The 25,560-nt window shown below is 42.2% G+C and overlaps 1 protein-coding gene across 1 annotated transcript in view; it reads right to left on the bottom strand.

Moving 5' to 3' along the window:
• Nucleotides 1-25,560, bottom strand: part of msraa (methionine sulfoxide reductase Aa) — a 48,215-nt gene that overhangs the window by 3,238 nt on the left and 19,417 nt on the right. The window contains exons 2-5 of the mRNA XM_034076388.2: nt 20,686-20,754; nt 19,865-19,984; nt 14,707-14,811; nt 13,359-13,465 (exon numbers count right to left, since the gene is read on the bottom strand). Coding sequence (XP_033932279.1) covers nt 13,359-13,465; nt 14,707-14,811; nt 19,865-19,984; nt 20,686-20,754 — 401 coding nt within the window. The remainder of the gene's footprint in view (nt 1-13,358; nt 13,466-14,706; nt 14,812-19,864; nt 19,985-20,685; nt 20,755-25,560) is intronic.

Below are 25,560 nucleotides of genomic sequence, written 5' to 3' on the forward strand. Positions count from 1 at the left end.
TTTTGTACATATAAAAACGCCACTGGTTATTAGGCTTCATACTGCAAGATACTAATTGTCATCTCATTAAAAAACAGGAAGAAATGTGTCTGTCTTTATGCAGAAAATACACATATTCACAGTACAATCAGTTGGCAATGACACCTTCTCCTCCTTGTGATAAAAATATCTCAACCAGATGGCGTGTTGGTGAATTAAAAGACAAAGAGAAACATGAAAAGACACACACACACACTCATAAAATGTCCTGTTGGAGGGGTGTTGCTGCTTTTTAGAAAGTGTGCCTGTTTACAACACAGCTTGATAATACCATGGGTGGTGGAGGAGCTTCATTTGGTTTAGCCTTGTATCTGCAAAGCTGCCGTTATTCCTCCGACAGACACCCGAAATCCTCTGAACTACAAGTACACCAGATGTATGGTAATCATCCTGCTGGTCCCCCTAAATAATGTTAGAATCTTTCAGTCATTCAAACATCGTGTACACTTTTAGAAATCAGCAATGAGTGAGGTTCGAGTGAGGATCCAAGCACGTGTTTATGTTGTATTATTTTATGTGAATGCTTTATTTACTGGCCGAGCGTTCAGGTTACATATTTAATATCTGGATGCTTCATTTGGTTTTGAGCTGCAGTACAATCACATAATGACAATCACAGTAATTAACAATTATATGTTAAAAAAAATGTAATTATGGAGCAGCTTTTGCTAACTAACAGACATTGTTTGTATACTGCAATAATCGTATGGGAGCTGTTCAAAATGAAATGTGAAGTTATCTCACCTTTAATTGGTGAGAATGTGGTGTGAAATTATTACAATGAATCCTCGCTGACAGAGCTTGTAACAACGTATTTTTTCATTTTTAGTGTGACTTTAAATTAGCTTGTTCTTGCAACTTTATTCTAAATATCATAATTAAAGTCTTCCTGAAATATTATATCATTTTACTCTCATTCAATTATTACTTTATCCTCATATTAGTAAGAAATTATTCTCAGATTTCAAGCATACAACTTTATTTTCTGTTGTATTTCCAAATACTTTCAATTTATTATGATATTTTGTGACATTTTTATCTCAAAATTATGAATTCATTTCTGTAATTTACGATTTAAAAAAAATAAAAATGAATGCCTAAGACTTAAGAGTAATATTATGACTTTTTTTTCGAGATTACAATTTAAAGGTCCCCTATTATACTGTTTTTCATCAATATATTATAGGTCTCAGATATATACAGAACCTGTCTCTGATTGGCTGAAACAGCAAACAGATCATTGCAGCATTACCCATAATCCCGTCTGTTTCAGCCCTGCTTAAAAAAGTGCTGATTCTCTGTCTGTTACTTTAGATGAAAATAAGGAGCCCCTCCCCACGCCCCTCTGGGAGAGATTTGTTTACAAAGAACTCAATGGTGCTCTAGGAGGAGATTCAGGTGATAAGGGGGGGGGTTACCTTGGTTGCTGATTGGCTAATGGTTACACAAGACAACACATCGTTATGACATCACAAAGTGGCCAAAATCTGATCCGCTCATATTCAGTTTTTATAGAAATGGATCAAAAAGAGAGAGAATCTTTGTTCCTGAAACTTTCAGAGTCTCTTTCCACAGAGGGGACACATGTTGATGTAGAAGAGACATGAAGAAGAGGGGACACATGTTGATGTAGAAGAGACATGGAGAAGAGGGGACACATGTTGATATAGAAGAGACATGAAGAAGAGGGGACACATGTTGATGTAGAAGAGACATGAAGAAGAGGGGACACATGTTGATGTAGAAGAGACATGAAGAAGAGGGGACACATGTTGATGTAGAAGAGACATGGAGAAGAGGGGACACATGTTGATGTAGAAGAGACATGGAGAAGAGGGGACACATGTTGATGTAGAAGAGACATGAAGAAGAGGAGACACATCAGCTCCCTCTCCATCTTCACCCCAGAATCGGAATACACCATCTCAGAGCTCATCCGTAAAGCTAAAACCACCGCCTGTCAGCTTGATCCTCTTCCCACCACCCTGGTCAAGGCTTGCCTACCAGCCATATCACCCATGATCACTGACATAATTAACTCCTCCCTCACCTCTGGAATTGCACCCACCTCTCTCAAACTGGCTGCAATCACTCCCATCCTCAAAAAACCTGGCACTGACCCAGCCGATCTAAACCACTACAGGCCCATTTCCAACCTACCCTTCATTTCCAAGACCCTTGAGAGGGTGGTTGCCACACAGCTTCAGTCCCATCTTGACACAAACAACCTCCATGATCCCTTCCAATCTGGTTTCCGCCAAAAACACAGTACTGAAACAGCCCTGGTTAAAATCACCAACGATTTCCTCCGTGCAGCTGACTCCGGACTTCTCACCATCCTCATCCTCCTTGACCTCAGCGCTGCATTCGATACCATCTCTCACCCACTACTCCTGGACCGCCTGGCTGGCATTGGGATCACTGGTGTTGCACTATCCTGGTTCTCATCATACCTCACTGACGGACAACAGTTTGTACAACTCGGTAATCACAAGTCACAAGAAAGTGCTATTTCACTGGGTGTCCCCCAGGGGTCAGTACTGGGTCCACTCCTATTCATCATATATCTCTTCCCCCTGGGCAAAATCCTCCGTCACCATGAGGTTAATTTTCACTGCTACGGCGACGACACACAGGTCTACATTTCCTCCAAACCCACCACTGCCCTGCCCCCAACCTCCCTCACCACCTGCCTTGAGGACATCAGGAGCTGGATGAGCAGGAACCTCCTGAAGCTTAACGGTAGCAAAACTGAGGCCCTGCTCATCGGCTCCAAATCCACCCTCACCAAGTCACATAACACCCCAGCACCAAACATCACCATCGACGGTTTCCCCATACCATTCGCTGCCCAAGTGAAAAGCCTCGGTGTCATTCTGGACGGCTCCCTCTCATTCGCACCACACATACAAAACAACGCCCGCACCGCCTTCTTTCATCTTCGGAACATCTCCAGACTCCGCTCATCTCTGTCCCAACCCAGCACTGAAATCCTGGTCCACTCATTCATCACATCTCAGATTGATTACTGCAATGCACTTCTGACTGGCCTTCCCATCAAACTCCTCAATAGACTGCAAATAATCCAGAACTCTGCTGCCCGGATCATCCCCCGCACCAACTCATCCGACCACATCACCCCCATTCTCACTCAGCTACACTGGCTTCCTGTACGCTACCGTACTATTGACTACAAAAACTTTCTACTCACTTATAAAGCTCTCCATAACCTTGCCCCCATCTACATCACCGACCTCCTTCAGGAGTACACCCCCTACCGCACCCTCCGCTCTTCGTCCGTAGGACTTCTCACCGTCCCAAACTCCCGCCTCAAAACCATGGGTGTTCGAGCTTTCAGCTGCTCGGCTCCCAGACTCTGGAACTCCCTGCCACTACACATCCGACAGTCTGATTCCATTACAACATTCAAAACCCAACTCAAAACCCACCTGTTCAAACTGGCATTTTCTTTATAAACTATACCCGGTGTCCTTTTGTGTCCTTCTATAGTCCATTTCTGAACATTTGTGATATTGGGCTATATAAATAAACATTGATTGATTGATTGATTGATTGATTGATTGATTGATTGTCTTGTCCCGGCTGATACTTCACTAAATCCACTGTTTTAATTGTTCCCTATATTGCCCCTATGCCCTGTAAGGTGTCCTTGAGTGTTATGAAAGGCGCCCCCCAAAATAAATGTATTATTATTATTATTACATGTTGATGTCGAAGAGACATGAAGAAGAGGGGACACATGTTGATGTAGAAGAGACATGAAGAAGAGGGGACACATGTTGATGTAGAAGAGACATGGAGAAGAGGGGACACATGTTGATGTAGAAGAGACATGAAGAAGAGGGGACACATGTTGATGTAGAAGAGACATGGAGAAGAGGGGACACATGTTGATGGAGAAGAGACATGAAGAAGAGGGGACACATGTTGAGGTAGAAGAGACATGAAGAAGAGGGGACACATGTTGATGTAGAAGAGACGTGAAGAAAAGGGGACACATGTTGATGTAGAAGAGACATGAAGAAGAGGGGACACATGTTGATGGAGAAGAGACATGAAGAAGAGGGGACACTTGTTGATGAAGAAGAGACATGAAGAAGAGGGGACACATGTTGATGTAGAAGAGACATGAAGAAGAGGGGACACATGTTGATGTAGAAGAGACATGGAGAAGAGGGGACACATGTTGATGTAGAAGAGACATGGAGAAGAGGGGACACATGTTGATGTAGAAGAGACATGAAGAAGAGGGGACACACGTTGATATAGAAGAGACATGAAGAAGAGGGGACACACGTTGATGTAGAAGAGACATGAAGAAGAGGGGACACACGTTGATGTAGAAGAGACATGAAGAAGAGGGGACACATGTTGATGTAGAAGAGACATGAAAAAGAGGGGACACGTGTTGATGTTGAGGACACATGAAGAAGAGGATTTTGCACAATAGGTGACCTTTAAATCTAGTTTTATATTCTTAATAACGTTTTTCCTGAAATATTATATTATTTTAATGTCATTAAAAGATGACTTTGTTGTTATAATAGTAGTTGCTTTCTTTATATTCTCTCAATCTTAAAATCTATATTTAATTAACGTCGCCTTATTACTCAAATCTCCTGTAATGCCATTCTTGGAGCCTTTTCTGTACAGGATCTACTTTTTCTGTTCCAGCTGTCCATGATTGTGTCTCTAGTATACATGTATGACCAGGAGTTTGACATGTGAGTCAATGATAGTGCAAATCTCAACACTCAAAAGAGATAGACACAGGAAAGGAAAGCAGCGTAAAGGCAGATTGCAATGTTTGAAGGTTGACTGCATTATTTTGCAGGCTTAATGTTAAATGGCTTGTTTTGAATGCACTCTCACTTTGAGAGGATTCAACTCCTGGGGGAAACACTAAAACACTCTCCGTTTTATTTTTAGTCCAAAGAAACAATCAGACTTAAAGTGGTGCTGGGTAATTTCACACATTGGTGCCTCTAATAGTTAGTGAGTGGTAATTGTTTGAAATCCATTTCGACTTTACTGACGTCAGCACTCGGAAGTTGTTCAAAAAGTTTTTAAGAAAAGTCACAAAAAGAGAGAAACAGATCCAACGCTAGCTTTTAAAGGACAGTGTTCGCTGCCTGCCGGCGGATGAATCACTTCCTGTACTGACACCAACATCTCATTTGAGTGAGGGGTGGAGGTACTATCAGTGAGGCAGAAAGGGACTCCCTCTGTCGCAGCTGCACTTCGTGATTCACACTGGGAACTTATAAAGTACGCACATATATGTACTGTGTATGGAACTTTCTAAACAGATGAGGTCAATTAAAGTATAAGAAAAAATACATAATTATACTACAGTATAGACACATGCATTTCCAAACATTCGATCTACCTACGCTGTAAAATGTATTATCTCTTCGATGTACACACGGCATCTATTGCACGTCTGTCCGTCCTGGGAGAGGGATCCTTCCTCTGCTGCTCTCCCTGAGGTTTCTCCCATGTTCCCTTAAACTGTGGGGTTTTCTCCGGAAGTTGTTCCTTGTATGATGTGAGGGTCTAAGGACAGAGGATCTAAGGACAGAGGGTCTAAGGACAGAGGGTCTAAGGACAGAGGGTCTAAGGACAGAGGGTCTAAGGACAGAGGGTCTAAAGACAGAGGGTCTAAGGACAGAGGGTCTAAGGACAGAGGATCTAAGGACAGAGGGTCTAAGGACAGAGGGTCTAAAGACAGAGGGTCTAAGGACAGAGGGTCTAAGGACAGAGGGTCTAAAGACAGAGGGTCTAAGGACAGAGGGTCTAAGGACAGAGGATCTAAGGACAGAGGGTCTAAGGACAGAGGATCTAAGGACAGAGGATCTAAGGACAGAGGGTCTAAGGACAGAGGGTCTAAGGACAGAGGGTCTAAGGACAGAAGGTCTAAGGACAGAGGATCTAAGGACAGAGGATCTAAGGACAGAGGGTCTAAGGACAGAGGGTCTAAGGACAGAGGGTCTAAGGACAGAGGATCTAAGGACAGAGGGTCTAAGGACAGAGGATCTAAGGACAGAGGATCTAAGGACAGAGGGTCTAAGGACAGAGGGTCTAAGGACAGAGGGTCTAAGGACAGAAGGTCTAAGGACAGAGGATCTAAGGACAGAGGATCTAAGGACAGAGGGTCTAAGGACAGAGGATCTAAGGACAGAGGGTCTAAGGACAGAGGGTGTCGTATTGTCATACTGATATTCTGTACACACTGTGAAGTCCACTGAGACACATTTGTGATATTGGGCTGTATAAATAAACATTGATTGATAATTACAGAACTAAACCATGGCGCATAAATACAGTTATACCAAAAGGTGCAGACATTAATTGCCTGCAAGAACACATTATTGTGCACAAATATTTATTTTGGGATTGGTGCAAAAGGTTTAAATGTAAAAACAAATCATTAAATATTCAGTATTTTTTATTTATTTGGGATATTAAGGCTTTCCCCCGTAACTTTAGGTCTTACAGGTTTGACCCGTTCTGTTCTGGGTCTCCACTTTAATCCAATATAAGTGCTGTGAGTCCAATTTGCTGCCGCTGTTATCCTCTTTAAAAGAAACAACCTTTTAAAAACCACCGTTCAAGCCTACACAGGGGAGTATTTGATACAGAAATGAATGTGTTGGACTGTTCTTGGCTCAAAATGTTGTGTACAGGCAGCTTTAGGCTAGACAATGTGGGCCATCAATCCAGCACTACCTGTGAAACAGAAAATGGCTGCATTTTGTATAATGCTCGTCTATTGGCATTCTCCAACATCCCCCCTGCCCGTGTCCGTGTTTGAGTGCGTTGGTTTGGGCAGGTCCTGCTGCCGTGCGAGCAGCCTGCTGTAGATGCATCATTCACATCCATTCATTTGCATGTCAGAGAAGTAGATTTCTCATTTGAAATGCAAATACCTCGACTGCTCCGGTAACGCAGGGAAAACGTGAGCAATACTGATAAGCACCCAGGAGACGGAGAGAGGAAAGGCAAGGAGGTGAAGCTGGCATGTTCGGAGCACAGGAGAGGGATTTCATAGACAAAGGAGGAGGGAGAAAGAAAAGAAAAGGAGAAGAGAAAGCATCTGTTTTGTGTTTCGAAGAAGATGAATGAACCATCATGAAAAGGAAATGTAGCCGGAGAGGTGCATCAAGAGGGAGCGAGATGCCAGAACAATGAGTACACACTGCTTTAGCACCCACAGAGCGAGCACACGGCATTACATAAAGCACACACACACAGTTTCCCACTTCCACCTGCCATTTTAGACGCAGTGCACACCCTAATGATGGGTAGGAGGCAAGAAAAGAAAAGGGAGGCTCCTTTCATGCTGCAGACAACCGCCAGCCGCCTGAAAGGTAATTTTCTGCAGTGCTGTTGTACTTTACACACACACACACACACACACACATTCCCCAATCACTCTGTGTGAACAATATAATCAAGCCAGACAGCGCAGAGAACATCGTCAAAACCCTGACACCAAAGGACCCAGACTCCCCTCTCTCTTTTCACCGTTGCTGGCAGCTTTCCATCTTTGCTTGAGTCAAATGTGGCAAAAGAAAAAGGCGTTATTTGACTCTGTGGATCAAGAGGGAGGATATTAAAAAAATGCAGCAAGTGTCTGGGAGGCGTGTGCTGCGATGCATTTCACATGTCCAGCTGCGTGGAGGAGAGAGGAAGAGATGTAGCTGCAGTTAAAAGCAGAAGCTATTGTGGCGCCAGGGACCAAAAGAAAGACAGCCACCTACAAAGACAAGGGGGAGGACTCCACCCAAGGTTTTTGGGGAGCTCAGAGTCGTTAATATTTTAAAGCCGGCGCTGCAAAATAAATGTACGGAGGACGAAAGCTGCATCAACACTCGACAGAGAGAAAAACAGCACTGCATTATTGACATGTCCTCTTGTTTCTTGGCACAAAGCTTTGTGTAAAACATCCGATAGAGGACAATATCAAAACAAACCCTTACAGTCAGCGTGTGTGTGTGTGTGTGTGTGTGTGTGTGTGTGTGTGTGTGTGTGTGTGTGTGTGTGTGTGTGTGTGTGTGTGTGTGTGTGTGTGTGTGTGTGTGTGTGTGTGTGTGTGTGTGTGTGTGTGTGTGTGTGTGTGTGTGTGTGTGTGTGTGTGTGTGTGTGTGTGTGTGTGTGTGTGTGTGTGTGTGTGTGTGTGTGTGTGTGTGTGTGTGTGTACGCGTTAGTTTTGCAACTGAAGCGTTTTTTGTGGAGGACAGATTTAAGGCCCAGATGGTTTGGCATGGAGTGTGTTTGCTGTAGGCCAACTGCTCTCACACACACATACAGAAAAAAACACACACACACTCTCACACACCCATGCACGCACACACAGATGGGAGAGGGTGGGGGAGACAATCTGGTGAGAGAAAAATAGGAAACAAAACCTAGAAAGATTGATAGAGAGATGTGGTGGTTAGATGAAGGGAATCTATCTATTGATCTGGCTTTCTCCAGCTATGATTACAGGACACACACACACACACACACACACACACACACACACACACACACACACACACACACACAGCTACTGCATTAACAAAATCACAAACGATAATGGACAATGTTGTAGTAAATGTGATCCTTATTCAAAAAGGTAGACAGACATTTTATTCACAAGAATGAATGTCTTAAGATCTACACTAAAAACTGAAATGTACTTATTACACCTAACGTACACAAAAGAAAAACCTATCTTTTAGTCTTTATCTCAGTAATATTCACCTCAGGGTGACACAATATAACTCACTGGGTCGGCAATAGCAGGTCATAATAGGTACATCCTCTGAGGAGCAGCACTGAGCTCAGCATATGTTATACATCCACACCGAGCCGATTTTCGGCGTCGATAGATGGCGATAGATGTCCATAGATGGCGATAGACGGCGATAGACGGCGATAGACGGCGATAGATGGCGATAGATGGCGATAGATGGCGATAGATGGCGATAGACGGCGATAGATGGCGATAGACGGCGATAGATGGCGATAGATGGCCAAGACGCAGGAGACGTGAGGCGGTGTCAGTTTGGTGTGTAAGAGGCTTTAGGCGCGTTCACACCGGAGTACTTTTCCCGTTTAGTTCCGATAGTTCCTGGGATTTTGCGTTCACACCAAAAAGAGAAATTAGTTCAGAGAACTTTCCCCCATTTGTAGTCCCTGCTAGAGAGCAGGTACTTTCATGGGAGAAAAAAGTTCCAATTTCTGATTGGCTGGGCGAATTGCAAACCACGCCCAACTCTGAAAAGTTTTGTGAAGCCGCCATTGTATTTGCTGGCATTAGCTTTACAGTAGAAGCTGCTGGGAGTCCCAGCAGCTTCTACTGGAGCCGGCAGTATACGCCGTGAAGTTTTTTGCGGCCTGCCAGTAAACCCAAAGCAGAAGAAGAAGTGACGTCAGAAGCTTCATTTGCGTAATCTTCCCTCAGGGAACTCATTCCGGTGTGAACGCGATCGGCTCTTAGTTCCATGGGGGAACTAAGTGCTGGGAACTAAGTGCGGCAAAGTACTTGGTGTGAAAGCGGCTCTTGTCTCAAAGTAGAAATGTTGATGCAGTGAAGCTGTTTCCAAAACAAAAAGCAAAGTGTCTCACCTTGCATTGTTCCTGCATTTTTTTTTTTTTTTTTTTTTTTTTTTTTTAAAATTGGACTGTTTTTAAAAAATTGCCAAAAGCTTACGATGAATAAAACTAACCGTGTCCTTGTGTTGAGCAAAGCCTTTGACTAATCCAAAAACTCCCTATACTGTAAACCCAATTTCTTTCTGATACCATCCAATCTCTAATCTTAAATGCAAGTCTAAAAGCATCATATAAAAAACCCTGTGTTGAAGACCCCGTGTTGAAGACCCCGTGTTGAAGACCCCGTGTTGAAGACCCCGTGTTGAAGACCCGTGATTTACTGCGACGTCATCTGCTGAAAGGTCACCTCAACGACTGGGATTCATCCTCTGAGGACTAAAGAAACTCACAGCATAAAACAAAGAAAACAAAGACGTTCGTTAGCAAAATCCTGTCTGCCGTCGTGAAGGTCAATCCTCTTGGGAGCACGAGTGTGTTCAGAGAATTTCACAGCACATTACTGTTTAGATTGTGAAAGATACGTTAGTTCTGCATTTTTGTTTCCCAATGATACACTCTTCCGAGATCGCACAGCCGAAGCGACACAACAACACATGTCATCACAACTCAAGAGGGAACTAAAGCACACTTCCTCACGTCAGCTACATCTCAAGTCGATGTCCACTGAGTGGGCCCGGAAACATCCTGCACACATAACGAAGTGCATCAACCTCAGTATACATTAGCTGAACATGTAGATACTTTTGGGGCACGAGCTGCAGCTCTATGGGAAATCATGTAAGAGAAAACGGTCTCTTTTCTTTGCTATCATGATGTTTTTAACTCATTCTGTGAATGTGCCGTCTCGTCTGAATGAACCCCTAAAGAACATTAGCGTTAAATAAGGAGGGGCTGCCCTAGCATTTTGTTGTTACCAGTTTGTGACCGGGCACCTCTCGGTCAGAGATAGTTATTGTTGTGGGACACCTGGAGCATCCTTCTCGGGGTGTAGATGACCCTGAGCCATAAGCGACAACAACTGTGATTCAGTGTCCTCAGCTGTTTAGTCGATCTATTGAAGAATGTTGATTATTACGCTCTGAACTCAAACCTGGAGCTACAGGAGGGCTCTTCAGAAGCTAAAACCAAGCTCCAAATAAACCTTCAGTGTTTGCCATCAAAGCTCCAGCTCTCCTCGTGTCTCTGAGTCCTGACTCCATCAGAGCTCCAGCTCTCCTCGTGTCTCTGAGTCCTGACTCCATCAGAGCTCCAGCTCTCCTCGTGTCTCTGAGTCCTGACTCCATCAGAGCTCCAGCTCTCCTCGTGTCTCTGAGTCCTGACTCCATCAGAGCTCCAGCTCTCCTCGTGTCTCTGAGTCCTGACTCCATCAGAGCTCCAGCTCTCCTCGTGTCTCTGAGTAGGCGGTCCTTGAAATTGATTTTATGTGGGCATTAAAGGATAAATCCTGATCAAATATAACACCAAGATTCCTTATAGTCTCACTGGAGGCCAAATTAATGCCATCCATAGTTAGTATATCTTTAGATAATTTGTTTCGTAGATTCTTCGGGCCAAGTACAATAACTTCAGTTTTGGTCGTGTTTAACATCAAAAAGTTTAAGGTCATCCACGTTTTTAAGTCCTTAAGGCAGTCTTGAATTGTATTTAGATGATTCATTTCATCAGGCTTGATTGATAAATATAGTTGAGTATCATCCGCATAACAATGAAAGTTTACAGAATGATTCCTTATAATATTGCCTAACGGAAGCATATATAATGTGAACAAAATAGGTCCGAGCACTGAGCCCTGTGGCACTCCATGGCTAACTTTGGTTTGCGTTGAAGATTCATCGATAACACGTACAAACTGAGAGTGTTCAGATAGATAGGACTTAAACCAGCCTAAAGCAGTTCCCTGTATGCCAACTAAGTGCTCTAGTCTTTGCAATAGGATATCATGGTCGATAGTATCAAATGCAGCACTGAAATCGAGCAAAACAAGAATAGAGACAAGTCCCTTGTCTGAGGCTATTAGAATATCATTTGTGACTTTAACCAGAGCTGTCTCTGTGCTATGATGTGTTCTAAAGCCAGACGGAAAATCTTCAAATAAATCATTGTTTTTTAAGTAATCACACAACTGTTTTGCGACCGCTTTCTCAAGAATTTTTTTCCCATTGCTTCAGAAGTTTCCCCCACAAATACTACATGTCATGTTAACATCTTGATACATCAGGGAAGTGTGACATCTTCTCTGTACGATGTCAGTATTGTAAGATGTATTTTTAAAGAGATGTTCCCTTTCCTGTAGTGTGTTATATCTGGTCTGCAAAGGCTAATCGTATCTTATTAAAACTGAAAGCATCCTTACAATCTCCAAATGATGCAACTTGTCTACAGAAAACTACAATAGTGCTTTCTCGTTACACATCAAATTCAAAAGCTTGAAACTTCAGCAGTGACAAATCCTGACAAAGGAAACAAGGTTTTTAGACAAAAGAAAGGGGCAGGAACAGGAGAAAGAAAAGGACTCGAATGAAGACCAGACCAGCGTAGAAAAGAAAAGAATAGAGTAACCTTCTACTCCTCCTCTTTGTCAGTTTCCATGGCAACAAGCCCTGTTGGTGGGATAGTGGATGCAGAAGTCTCAGCAGGAGAGAGTTCAACAGAGGGTGTGTGTGTGTGTGTGTGTGTGTGTGTGTGTGTGTGTGTGTGTGTGTGTGTGTGTGTGTGTGTGTGTGTGTGTGTGTGTGTGTGTGTGTGTGTGTGTGTGTGTGTGTGTGTGTGTGTGTGTGTGTGTGTGTGTGTGTGTGTGTGTGTGTGTGTGTGTGTGTGTGTGTGTGTGTGTGTGTGTGTGTGTGTGTGTGTGTGTTGGCTTTCAAGGCATATGGACGTACAGTATATGACAAATGTTACATGCGTACAGGCAGCAGACGGGGCAGCTGGGAAATGGAGTCCAATACAAAAAAACAAGGCAGTGCTTGGGAAGAATATATAGAGAAAAGAATGGAGGGTGAGAAAAGACAGGATGCTAAGGATGCTTTGAAGCGGGTTGAATGCGGTTATTATCCATAGTCGGTGAATGGAAACAGGAAGTGTGTCAGAGTGTCAGCTGGAAGTAAATCACCGTGAGGCTGTGGACATGAGCAACAGCATAACATATTAAAGTCACCTGAAATAAGGTACGACGGTAAACAGTCATTTGAACTCGCAGACAATGGATGCTGCTGGCCTAACGCTGCCACACATAGCTTCGTTCCTTTGTGTGACTTGGTGCATGAAACGGCTGTATCGCACCAACGCCACAGAAACAATGAACACCCAACTTATTGAGGAAGAGGATGCTGAGGAACTCCATATTCTGCAAGGTTACATTTGGTGTGGAGTCTCGTAGCTTTGCAGAGACCGCCTCCGATACCTGACAGAAAGTCTGACCGCAATGTAGAGGGATAGAAATATTCTTATTATCGCTTACACTTAAACTGATATGGATTTTGTTTAGGTAGCAAGAATGCATTTTACTGCCCCGTCCACAGCAGCACGTAGCCGAGCATCCTTTCTGATACCTCTGCCTGTTTCTCGAAACTGGGGTTGTGCTGACTGCCATCTACTGTGAGCACGACACAGACTATGGATGTGCCTCACACAGCTCCACTTTAAAACCTCTTCACTGTTCTGATAAATGCTGATAGGTGGATGGATGCGAGTACCTTCTGGTATTGATCTTTGGAGGCCAAGGCTTCCTCGAGGTGCTGCTTTGTTTCCACGTAGATGGCTGAGCGGTACGCCGTCCCTGTGTCGTTCCCCTGTCTCATCCCTACACACACACACACACACACACACACACACACACACACACACACACACACACACACACACACGTTCAAATCAAGATTTCCAGGATTTCAGCTGACTTGATGTGCCTTTGTCCTCCTCATATCTTATCTCAGGCAAAGTAACATCACCTGAAAACAACAGCCGACAGCATTTTCCATGAACAAGACTTGTCCATCTTGATGTAACCTGAATGCTGATTATTTATTTCAATGTCAGCTTATAGGTTGTAGCCACTCTCATTGATCTGGCTCTAGAGATATCAAACATGTGTCATATGTGTGTTACAGAGTATAACACCTTATGAATGCTTGACTTTTGATCTTATGCACCTTTAGGTCTGTTGATCATGTGCAGCCTATGGGTCAAAATGTCACATAGCCTACATAGCTGAACTTAAGACACTAAATTAAGAAGAGAGGGGGGGAACTACGAATGTATGTGTATGTTTTTTTTTGTTTTTTTTATATGAATTTATTTTATTTATTTTTTATTTTATGCATTTGTTCTGTCTTTGTATACATGTATGTATGTATGTATGTATGTGCATGTGTACATGTGTGTGGGTATGTACACACATGTTTGTGTATATGTGGGTATACATATGTGAGTATATGGGTACATGTATTACTGTTACTATTCTTTATTCCTATACATTTTCTTTTAATATTATCTTCTACATTACTTTACTTTTACTATACATGTATCTATTTTATTTAGTTAGTTATTTAGTTTACTAGCTAGGACCGGGGGGGGGGGGGGGAAAGGGAAAACATATATATATATATATTGACTGTATACATGTAAACTCATTGTGCCTGACTCAATAAAATAAAATGTCACATTTCAGTGTTTGACACAAACGACAGGACAGTGCTGACAATCATTCTTATCCGCTTGCTTGCAGACATTTACCATTCAAACATTTTGTCGTTCCAAATTTGATTTTAAATGTTAACTCTTACACTGTGAGATAGCTGCTCATCCAAAGTGCTCCAAGAAGTAAGACTTGTTGTGGATATTTATTGGTGTTTACAGAAGAAAATATTGCTGGACCTGAGGTCCTAAATAGTACGCGGACGAACGGGACCAAAAAGAACAAGTATGCATACAGTTTCTTCCAAGTCTTCTTTCTTTCAGGCACATTTCAAACTGTTTATCGATGACATCTCCTAATCTTCTGTAAAGGTTTAGTTATGAGTGGATACGTGTCTGAGTTCCTACCTTGAGTCGGGTTGTGGCTTTCCCAGAACACTTTGAGCAGGTTGGAGAAGCTGATCTTCTCTGGGTGGAAGACGACTCTCACCACCTCACTGTGACCCGTCTTGCCTGCAGAATATGAGCAGTATTATCCTGCAGTTGACAAAACGTACGGTCCACTTACAGTGCTTCTTTTTCCTCTCATGCTCACCTCCTCATTTGACAAGGTTTATTTAATTGTCTTGAAACTGTCAAAGTTATGTTATTACATTACATTACGTTAGACGCTTTTATCCAAAGTGTCTTACATACATTCAGTACTGTGGACAATCCCCACAGGAGCCATTTGGGGTGAAGTGTCTCAGGGACACAACGACATGCTGAATGCAGTGGGACTCGAACCTGCTACCCCCTGATTTGAAGTCCAGCACACTACCCACTGAGCCACAGCCTCCCCTATGGTTAAATAAAGGGACAAAAGCTCGTAAAATAAGTGCAGCTTGAGTTGGAACCAGTCGACTGATTCAAAGGTCAGGAAGAATTTATGAAACTTTTGTCAAATAATTTTTCTGTGTTTTACTTAAAGGTCACCTATCGTGATATATGTAGGCAATAGCATAGGTCTCTCAGATATATACAAATATATAAAAAACATCTATGAAGTGTTTTGCTCAAAATACCAAACAGATCACCCATAGCCACGCCTCATATCCCTCTGTTTCACTTCCTGTTTCAAAAGTGCTGATTTGGGGTATAAAGCTTTAAAAAAAATTATAAATAAAAAAGGAGGGGGCGGAGCTTATGCGGGACCCGGCAGCTACCGTCTAAACTAAATGCTGCCGTGATGAAACGCCATATCATGGATGATCAAGGATTCTCTCTGAAACAGTCTGGAGCTCAAAGGCTTTCTCTCTTGCCGGTTATACCACAAGGTGAGTTCCTTTTTACTTCCTGCTTCTTCACACACATGCTCTCCAGTACAGGTTAGCTCTGAGTGTTAGCGATGCTAATGTAAACACCGACCATATTACGTCCAAAACAGTCGGGCATTGTTTCTGATAGCAATGTTTCTGATTGGCCCGTAGGTCCACATTTCAGATATTACGTCATATCGGACGCAAATCTGGATCAGCTCCGTTGTTCCCCGTTTTTAGAGATTTGGGTACGGAGGAAAAGAGAGGGTTTTATTTCCTGACGCTGCATGAGTTCCCCGACACACCGGGGACACATGTTGATGTAGAAAAGACATCACAAAGTGCATTTTGCATGATAGGTCCCCTTTAAATATGTTTGGATTCATTAAAAAATGTAAGTAATGCTTTTATTTGTAGACCTTCTTGGAAAATGCTGCTACGTTTTCCCCCTGGGTGTGTACTTGATTTTTAAATAATTCATGCGTGCTTTTTCCCTTTATGTAATAAGTCTCATACAGCCTACAGACAGCAGCTGATGGTAATGAGTGCGACCCATTACGCTGCTCCTCATCTTCTTCCTGTCTCTCATTTCCCCTCCACTCCTCTCCTGTCTCTCTCTCTCTGCTTTATTACTTTTTTAATATCAGGACTTATGGATTCCTCCGGTAGATATTGGCGAACAGAGACAGGGCAACGGTCAATATTAAATGAATGCCTCTGCATGACGATCTCCCAGGAATAAATTCATCTCGGACAAGACGGGAAATAAAGTAATGGCTGGAACCAGAGTGGAGAGTTGTTGTCCACTGGAATGAGCTCATCTACTCATTATGTCACATCTATAACTTAATATGTTTGAGAGTTGTGAGTTAAGACAATTATTTACAAACACACACATACATGATATTACAGTGCTCGACTGTAAGTTTACTAACGCATATTTTTACATATTTGTACTTCATGTTATTATATTTTCCATTTCATGCTAAATATATACATTTTACTACACATTTCAAAAGGGAAATATCGTACTTTTTACTGCATTGTTTGTATACTTATAGTTATTTAATACAATAAAAACATATGATAGGCTCATGCACTGTCAGAACATATTCAAAAGTTCAAATGTGGATCTTCCGGGGAGGCGTGATGATGAATATATGATGTAATGCTTGCAAAAAATGTTGATTTAAAAGCACACAAGGCCGTGTAACTTGTTGAACAGTTCTGTGAGCCAACGCCAACACAATCATGGTCATAAGCTATTCACAGTAACAGGGTCTATGCAGGAATCCTGAAGTCACATGTAAAACCTTTCAAGACCTTTTTTAAGACCCTGTCCGTACATTTTAAGACCTCATCGCCACTTGGAGTTCTAACCGGTTACCATGGCGACACACTTTACCTCACATTGACTATATACAGTATTGATTGTCCTTCCTCCTTATCTTCCAACCATTTGTGGTATTTTTGGAAGTTTAAGTATATTTGGATCTTTAAGTATATTTGGAAGTTTAAGTATTTTTGGAACTTTAAGTATATTTGGAACTTTAAGTATATTTGGATCTTTAAGTATTTTTGGAACTTTAAATATTTTTGGAACTTTAAGTTTTTTTGGATCTTTAAGTATATTTGGAAGTTTAAGTATTTTTGGAACTTTAAGTATTTTTGGATCTTTGGACCCTTTCCACACATTTTAAGACCTCATCGCCACTTGGAGTTCTAACCGGTTACCATGGCGACACACTTTACCTCACATTGACTATATACAGTATTGATTGTCCTTCCTCCTTATCTTCCAACCATTTGTGGTATTTTTGGAAGTTTAAGTATTTTTGGAACTTTAAGTATATTTGGAACTTTAAGTATATTTGGATCTTTAAGTATTTTTGGAACTTTAAATATTTTTGGAACTTTAAGTTTTTTTGGATCTTCAAGTATATTTGGAAGTTTAAGTATTTTTGGAACTTTAAGTATTTTTGGATCTTTGGACCCTTTCCACACATTTTAAGACCTCATCGCCACTTTGAGTTCTAACCGGTTACCATGGCGACACACTTTACCTCACATTGACTATATACAGTATTGATTGTCCTTCCTCCTTATCTTCCAACCATTTGCGGTATTTTTGGAAGTTTAAGTATATTTGGATCTTTAAGTATATTTGGAACTTTAAGTATATTTGGAACTTTAAGTATTTTTGGAATTTACGGTATTTTTGGAACTTTAAGTATTTTTGGAATTTGCGGTATTTTTTTAACTTTAAGTATTTTTGGATCTTTAAGTATATTTGGAAGTTTAAGTATTTTTGGAACTTTAAGTATTTTTGGATCTTTGGACCCTTTCCAGACATTTTAAGACCTCATCTCCACTTGGAGTTCTAACCGGTTACCTTGGCGACACACTTTACCTCACATTGACTACATAAGGTATTGATTGTCCTTCCTCCTTATCTTCCAACCATTTGGACTCAAACTTGCATTTCCCCATAACGATGACGGCGTAAACGGGCCTTCGCACGCTCTCAAGCAGTGAGCGTGCGACGTCCTGTTCAGATGACGTCAAACCCAACGGGATGCCATCAATAAACCACAGAATCACACGACACACCTACGCCATGACTACATCCAGGCAGACTGCAGAACACAACCTCTCTGGACCATTCATAGACTTATTGAACACAAGCTACAAAATGTAATACCTTGGAAAATGCCCTTTAATATTTTTTAATAGCCTTCATTTTCGCTAAATTGATTTATCACGTACTTTTTATTCATGTATTTTTTCTTTTAATGTTTCTTTTATTATCTTTTCGTTTTAATGACTGTTTTTAAATGCCTTTGTCTGAATGTCTTTCATGTTTGTAAAGCGCCTTGTGTTGAAAGGTGCTATATAAATAAACTTGCCTTGCCTTATCAACTCTTAATACTTTTTAAGACCCCGCAGACACCCTGAGTAATAATAAACACAATGTGACTGTAGACGGAGGTGGCTTTGAAACGAGAACTGCAAATTAGAGGTGTTTGTAGAGCGTGAATGTTTGTTTTTCATCTAATGAACCCAGGTCGATTGCTTTTATGCGAAAAGGAAAAACACGCACATTTAATTAGCACATTCCAAACCTACAGTGATAAATATTGAATCAACAATGAATATTTTCTGTCTCTCCTGAAGTGTATCTCCTAAACTCTGCCAAGACACAGGTTCAAAATCCAGTTGTTGTTGTTGTTGCAGCATTTTTATTTGTAGAATCCTTTATAAAGGCCTTCTCTTAATCAGCAGGCTAGTGTACAACAATGTCTAAACATTATATACAGATGGAGAGTTATAGGAATATAGAAATATGATGGTTGAGTGTGTAACCTACATTATTACAGGGCATCTTTGAATACTCGATTCTGATTGGTCAAGTTGTGTTCTCTGTAATAATCATGTTGTTCGATATAGATTTGAAAACTATGAAAAGAGCTGAGATAACGGCTTCAGTTCTCTGCAGGGAAGGAAAATATAGCGAGCAATTAAACTAAAACCTTTTATTTTAGGCAGTAAAAACATGGTTTACTTCTGACTGAGGTTATATGGAATACGTGAACAGGAGGAAACTAAGTACGGAAGAAATAAAGAGACGGGTGGCAATGCAGGTCTAACGAAGGATTCACTCTGAACTGGCTGACTGGAGGAATCACTGGGAGGCCTGGACATGCATCACACACACACACACACACACACACACACACACACACACACACACCATGTATACATCACTTCAGGGGACATTACATTGACTTACATGCATTTCCTGGAGACTTATCCTAACCTTAACCACAACCAACACATGCCTAACCCTAACCAAGTCTTCACCCTAAAATGAATGATCCCCCTTATGGGGACCTCCATTTTGTCCCCATAAGGGAGGCGAGTCCCCACACGTGACTGTGTAAACAGATGTAGGTCCCCACAAGTATAGTAATGCTAGGTCACAAACACACACACACACACACACACACACACACACACACACACACACACACACACACACACACACACACACACACACACACACACACCACACACACGGCCCAGAGTGGTCAGGCTTCAGTAGCAGCCTTATCCATGCCCTGCTATAATAGGACCTGAGGGAGATGATTCTGTGTAAGTGTGTCTTGTTTTCCACAGCCTTTTGACTCTCAACCATGTGTGTGTGTGTGTGTGTGTGTGCGTGCGTGCGTGCGTGCGTGCGTGTGTGTGTGTGTGTGTGCAGCAGTTACCTGTGCAGACCTCGTTGTAGGAGGGGTTAGCTGTGTACCCTCCTGCGTAGCCCACCTGAGTGGAATACACCTCCTTCTGTTTCCAGAACTTCCTCTCCGCTCCCCAGAAACAGCCCATCCCTTTATGAAAAGAAAACAATACTTTGAATTCAACATCCTTTCAATTGTAACAGACAACCACGCAGAGAAAGTCCTGTGTGTGAGATCTCACCACGACTATGCAACTGGTGCTCGACTGTAAATCGATGGATGAGCATTTATTACAGATATTGAGTCATTGTTTGAGTACAACATCGCAAAGCGTCTTTGTTTCCAGCTCGACATTTTGAAGATTACCTCTTCGTACAGTATGTGTCAATTATGATGATGATGATGAAATCTTACTTTTAAAATGTAAAAGGGGAACCATTACTGTGGACTCTGAGAAGAGGTGAAGATATGGTCAAGTATTTAACGTTAAAGGCCAGTAGTAGACAATACATATTCAGTCTTGGAGCAAGTTAATATGTTTAATTTAAAACACGACGTCATATACGTAAATAAGCTTAACTAGCATAAAACCAGCTGATATAAAATGGTTGCCACTTGAGAAAATCAACAGTAAACTAGACTTTACAATACATGTTAGACGCTTTTATCCAAAGCGACTTACATACTCAGTACTGTGGACAATCCCCACAGGAGCCATTTGGGGTGAAGTGTCTAGGGACACAACGACATGCAGACTGCAGTGGGGCTCGAACCTGCTACCCCCTGATTCGAAGTTCATCATACTCACCACTGAGCCACAGCCTTCTCCATGGTATCTTTTTGACACTCACCAAAGATGGCCATCTCTGTCCCCTCTGGAAAAGGTGGAACAGTCTGGTTGCCGTTCACATCGTGTTTGGCTGCGGGACAAAGACAGGAAGACAGAACATAAGAGTTTGAGCTTTAAAAGGAACAGGAAAGATTGATGGCGTTGTTGGCACCTACGATGAAACATTTTAAATGTACACAATAGCTCAGGAATCTTTGCAACATGACATTGTACAGTAGGCCACCATTTGTACTATAGTATACATTGTTGTTAAGCTCCACTGATACTCATGAAGGTTATTTGAGGTTTTTTAAATGGATAAAAGTCCTGGACAAAGAAATCCTTCAATATCAGCTTCAGTTCCAAACAGCTCGCCACATGTACAACGAATGAGTTGACCTTTTTTACAACTCTTTGATGAAAGAGCTTAGAATATAGGTACAAAATAAATAAAAAATCCACACATGAAAGCGCATAATATAACATATAGCATTAGCATAATGAAAAAAGCAGCATTTGGGAAATCAATAAAGAAAAACAGGCGCAAGTAGGGAATATATTTTAAATGAAAAACTGATTTTCATTAGATTACACAACCAAAACTAACTGGTACTAGTGTAAGTATTGAATACACACACACACACACACACACACACACACACACACACACACACACACACACACACACACACACACACACACACACACACACACACACACACACACACAGAGCCCCCAGCATGCTAATGCTAATGTGTGTTAGCTCTGCCAGGTGGCCTCAGATGAGTCCTGCTGCACCTCTGGCTCTGTGCTGATTGGAGTGAATGCAGCTGCAGAAACAGAGCTGCTGTTTAAGTGGGTCAGAGTGTGTGTGTGTGTGTGTGTGTGTGTGTGTGTGTGTGTGTGTGTGTGTGTGTGTGTGTGTGTGTGTGTGTGTGTGTGTGTGTGTGTGTGTGTGTGGTGTGTGTGTGTGTGTGTGTGTGTGTGTGTGTGTGTGTGTGTGTGTGTGTGTGTGTGTGTGTGTGTGTGTGCGTGTGTGTGTGTGTGTGTGTGTGTGTACAGATGGCGTGCTGTACAATGCAGTGGGGGAGGGACATGGATTAAAAGAAATGGGAAGGGGTAAAATGAGAATGAACTAAACATCTGGACCCCCCCTCCTCACACACTCTCCCCCTTTTTTCACTCACACACACGCACACGATATATATTTACGGCTGCATGTAAATGGGAGTGTAAGCTGAATATTCATTTTCATTAGCCTCGTTGAAACGTTTTATTTTTCAGGAAAAGGTCAAAAAACAGATTGTGTTGTGAATGTCATTAAGTATATAATGACATTCACAACTCTGCCATTACATGCAGATTTCCCTTTTCAACTTGGTGCGTGCACACGCTCGTGCACGCACGCAGACACTAAAGAACACAACAAGAGCAATACTATAGTGGGATATTACAGAATTTCTTTGTGAAATGTTTAATACTTTTCGGGTGTATTATGATGTGCACTTGTTATAATAATGCAAGCTAAACCATTTGTTTCCTGACCAGATATTGTGTGTCGAATTAAAGCCGTTTATCAAAATGCTTTGTTTGGTGGTTACCCTTAACGACTGAATACCGTTTATATGATTGAAGCTTTGATATACTGCTGCACCTTGGTCTGTTCCATGCTGAGTAAGTACTTGTATATCTGGATGATTGTAAAATGATAATTTATGATGCTGCACCTTAATACTGGGGCAGATACTCTTCCTCCTCCTCTCATATTATCTTCAGTGTGCGTAAGTAATGGCTGCCTTCAGGGACCAGTGAAGGCATGTTCATTACGGCTCACACACACACACACACACACACACACACACACACACACACACACACACACACACACACACACACACACACACAGTTTAAATGTAAATGTCAGTGGGGAAAGACAATAAGTCCAGACAGAATACTAATGAGGCTAACAGCTCTGTGAGTGAGTGAGTGAGTGAGTGAGTGAGTGAGTGAGTGAGTGAGTGAGTGAGTGAGTGAGTGAGTGTAAGGAGAGCATGATTTAAAAAAAGACAGGAGCTGGAAACAAAACATGTCACCTATTTCTTGATGTTCCTCTAAAACACATTCAAGCTCTGAAATGTACACACCTTAGATGATAACATTTAATATCACACACACACACACACACACACACTATATGATATTAATCCCACACAACCACGCAAGGCTAAGACGAAGGATATAACATTTCCCGTACACAAGAAACACAGAGATATAAAATGAATACCTGTTTGAAAACATTCATTAAAATTCTACAGTTCTCTCCTCCTTCTCTCACACACACACACACACACACACACACACACACACACACACACAGTATCCATTTGTCTGGAAAGTAATTATCCGGCACTCCTTTGAAATGCCTGTTCTCGTGGTCGCCTTTATCTCACTGGGACCGATAACGACACGTCTTGTTGATTAATTGAATTTATATTCTCGTGTGAAAGCTACAGTGTGTGTGTGTGTGTGTGTGTGTGTGTGTGTGTGTGTGTGTGTGTGTGTGTGGTGTGTGTGTGTGTGTGTGTGTGTGTGTGTGTGTGTGTGTGTGTGTGTGTGTGTGTGTGTGTGTGTGTGTGTCTCAAAACGATATCGTCACAGCATTATGCACAGAAACCTAGAGGATGTGTGCGTCTTAAAATACACAAAATATCTCGTTGCTCAACTGAAACTCTTCCATGGTAAAAACGGTCAAAAGTATCGCTGATGTTTGTACATTTGTCCAAGAGCATAATGGGGTTTATTTCCGCCATATTAAAGCTCGTTTCTGACCGTTTTATATTTGCATCTGATTTTCTTTTGTTTAGCGGCAAAGAGCAGCGAACAAGGTTAGAAAGCACTTCAGGACACTTCACATCAAACAGCTACCCACTTCAATGTAGGTACAAAAGTGTGCGTGTGTGTGTGTGTGTGTGTGTGTGTGTGTGTGTGTGTGTGTGTGTGTGTGTGTGTGTGTGTGTGTGTGTGTGTGTGTGTGTGTGTGTGTGTGTGTGTGTGTGTGTGTGTGTGTGTGTGTGTGTGTGTGTGTGTGTGTGTGTGTGTGTGTGTGTGTGTGTGTGTGAGTAAGCGTGCCTCGCAGTGGTTGTAATGCAGCTCCCAAAATCCTGTCACAATAATAACCCTGATCGCAGAACAGGCCTATCCATGGTGACATCTGTGACACACACACACACACGCACACACACACACACACACACACACACACACACACACTCTCCATTAGTGCTGCTCTATTTCAGCTCAGACCTACATGCGTGTGTAAGCAGGCAGAACTACTCCAGATTCAGCCAATCAGCAAGTCCTTTCATGACTTTTTAATTTTCTGTCGTAAAACCGCAGGAAACAATAAAATATCCGACAGCAAAGTCAAAATAAATAGGTCAGCTGTGAATGTATGTTGTTTTATGTTAATATATAATTTACACTACGATATTAAATAATTACAATTCCATTAGCTCACATTCTAAAGCTGCAAATCAGAGTGTACACCATGGATACATGGCTCTTCCAGTCCCCGATAAAGCAGAGGTGTGTGTACGTCACCCTGCACACGGAGCTGACTGAGATGCTGAGTCAGGCTCCTGCGTCACCGGCTCTGAACTGGACTTGATCTCCTTCCATTGTTCCCCAGAAAGAGGAATGGCTGCAGCGAGAACAAGAAACTCTGAGTTGACAAGATTTAAGACAAAAGAGGAGAGAGAGGAAAAGGGAAGCGGCCGGTCTCTGGCCAGACTCGAACCAGGACGCCTGATGATGGACCGATCGATCGGTCCTAGGCTGTGAGTGAGTGTTGCGGAACGAATATTCAAACCGCCTCACGGTGGAAACACGGCTGCACACGATGCCCATTGCCATTTCCAGAATACGCTCATATTCTTCAGACTAAACCACCTGGCACCTTATTTGATCCAAATCCTGCTGATTTGTTTGACTGATATCCAACGTAGACATGTAATCAGTAGACCTGATGGTAGGATGTCAGTAAACCTGAAATTGGATGCATCAGAAACAACTACGACAGTATTTATATGCTGATCTGAGTGGGGCTCTTATACATGCTAACCTTAGCATGCTAACACACTCACAATGACACAGGCACTTTACTCATATACTGTACTATTTATGTCTATTCTAATAATAAGAACAATTCTAATGCTCCAAGTGTCTATTATTAAACATCTTGAGTGAAATCCTTGCAAGTATTTTGTCATAAGCCACAAGATGATGTTTAGATATCCTGTTCAGAGCGGGGTCTCACGACGCGGCCTGAAGCCCAGAGAGGAGCTCCATCCTGGGCCTGAATCCCCTGATCCCTGCCCCTGGAGCTCCAGAGCTGACAGTGATAAATGAACCACTGCAGCTAATGTCTGGCTAGGGGATATTGGACACACACACACACACACACACACACACACACACACACACACACACACACACACACACACACACACACACACACACACACACACACACACACACACACACACACACACACACACACACACACACACACACACACACACACACACACACACACACACACACACACACACACACATATATTGGAGACACACACACATACACATATTGTAGACACATGTTGGAGACACACACACACACACACATATTGGAGACACACACACATGTTGGAGACACACACACACACATATTGGAGACACACACACATGTTGGAGACACACACACACACACATATTGGAGACACCCACACATATTAGAGACACAAACACACATATTGGAGACACACACACTCCCACATATTGGAGACACACACATATTGGACACACACTCATATTGGAGACACACAAACATATTGGAGACA

Source organism: Pseudochaenichthys georgianus, chromosome 24 (assembly GCF_902827115.2).
Source record: "Pseudochaenichthys georgianus chromosome 24, fPseGeo1.2, whole genome shotgun sequence".
In the NCBI taxonomy this organism is placed as follows: Eukaryota; Metazoa; Chordata; class Actinopteri; order Perciformes; family Channichthyidae; genus Pseudochaenichthys; species Pseudochaenichthys georgianus.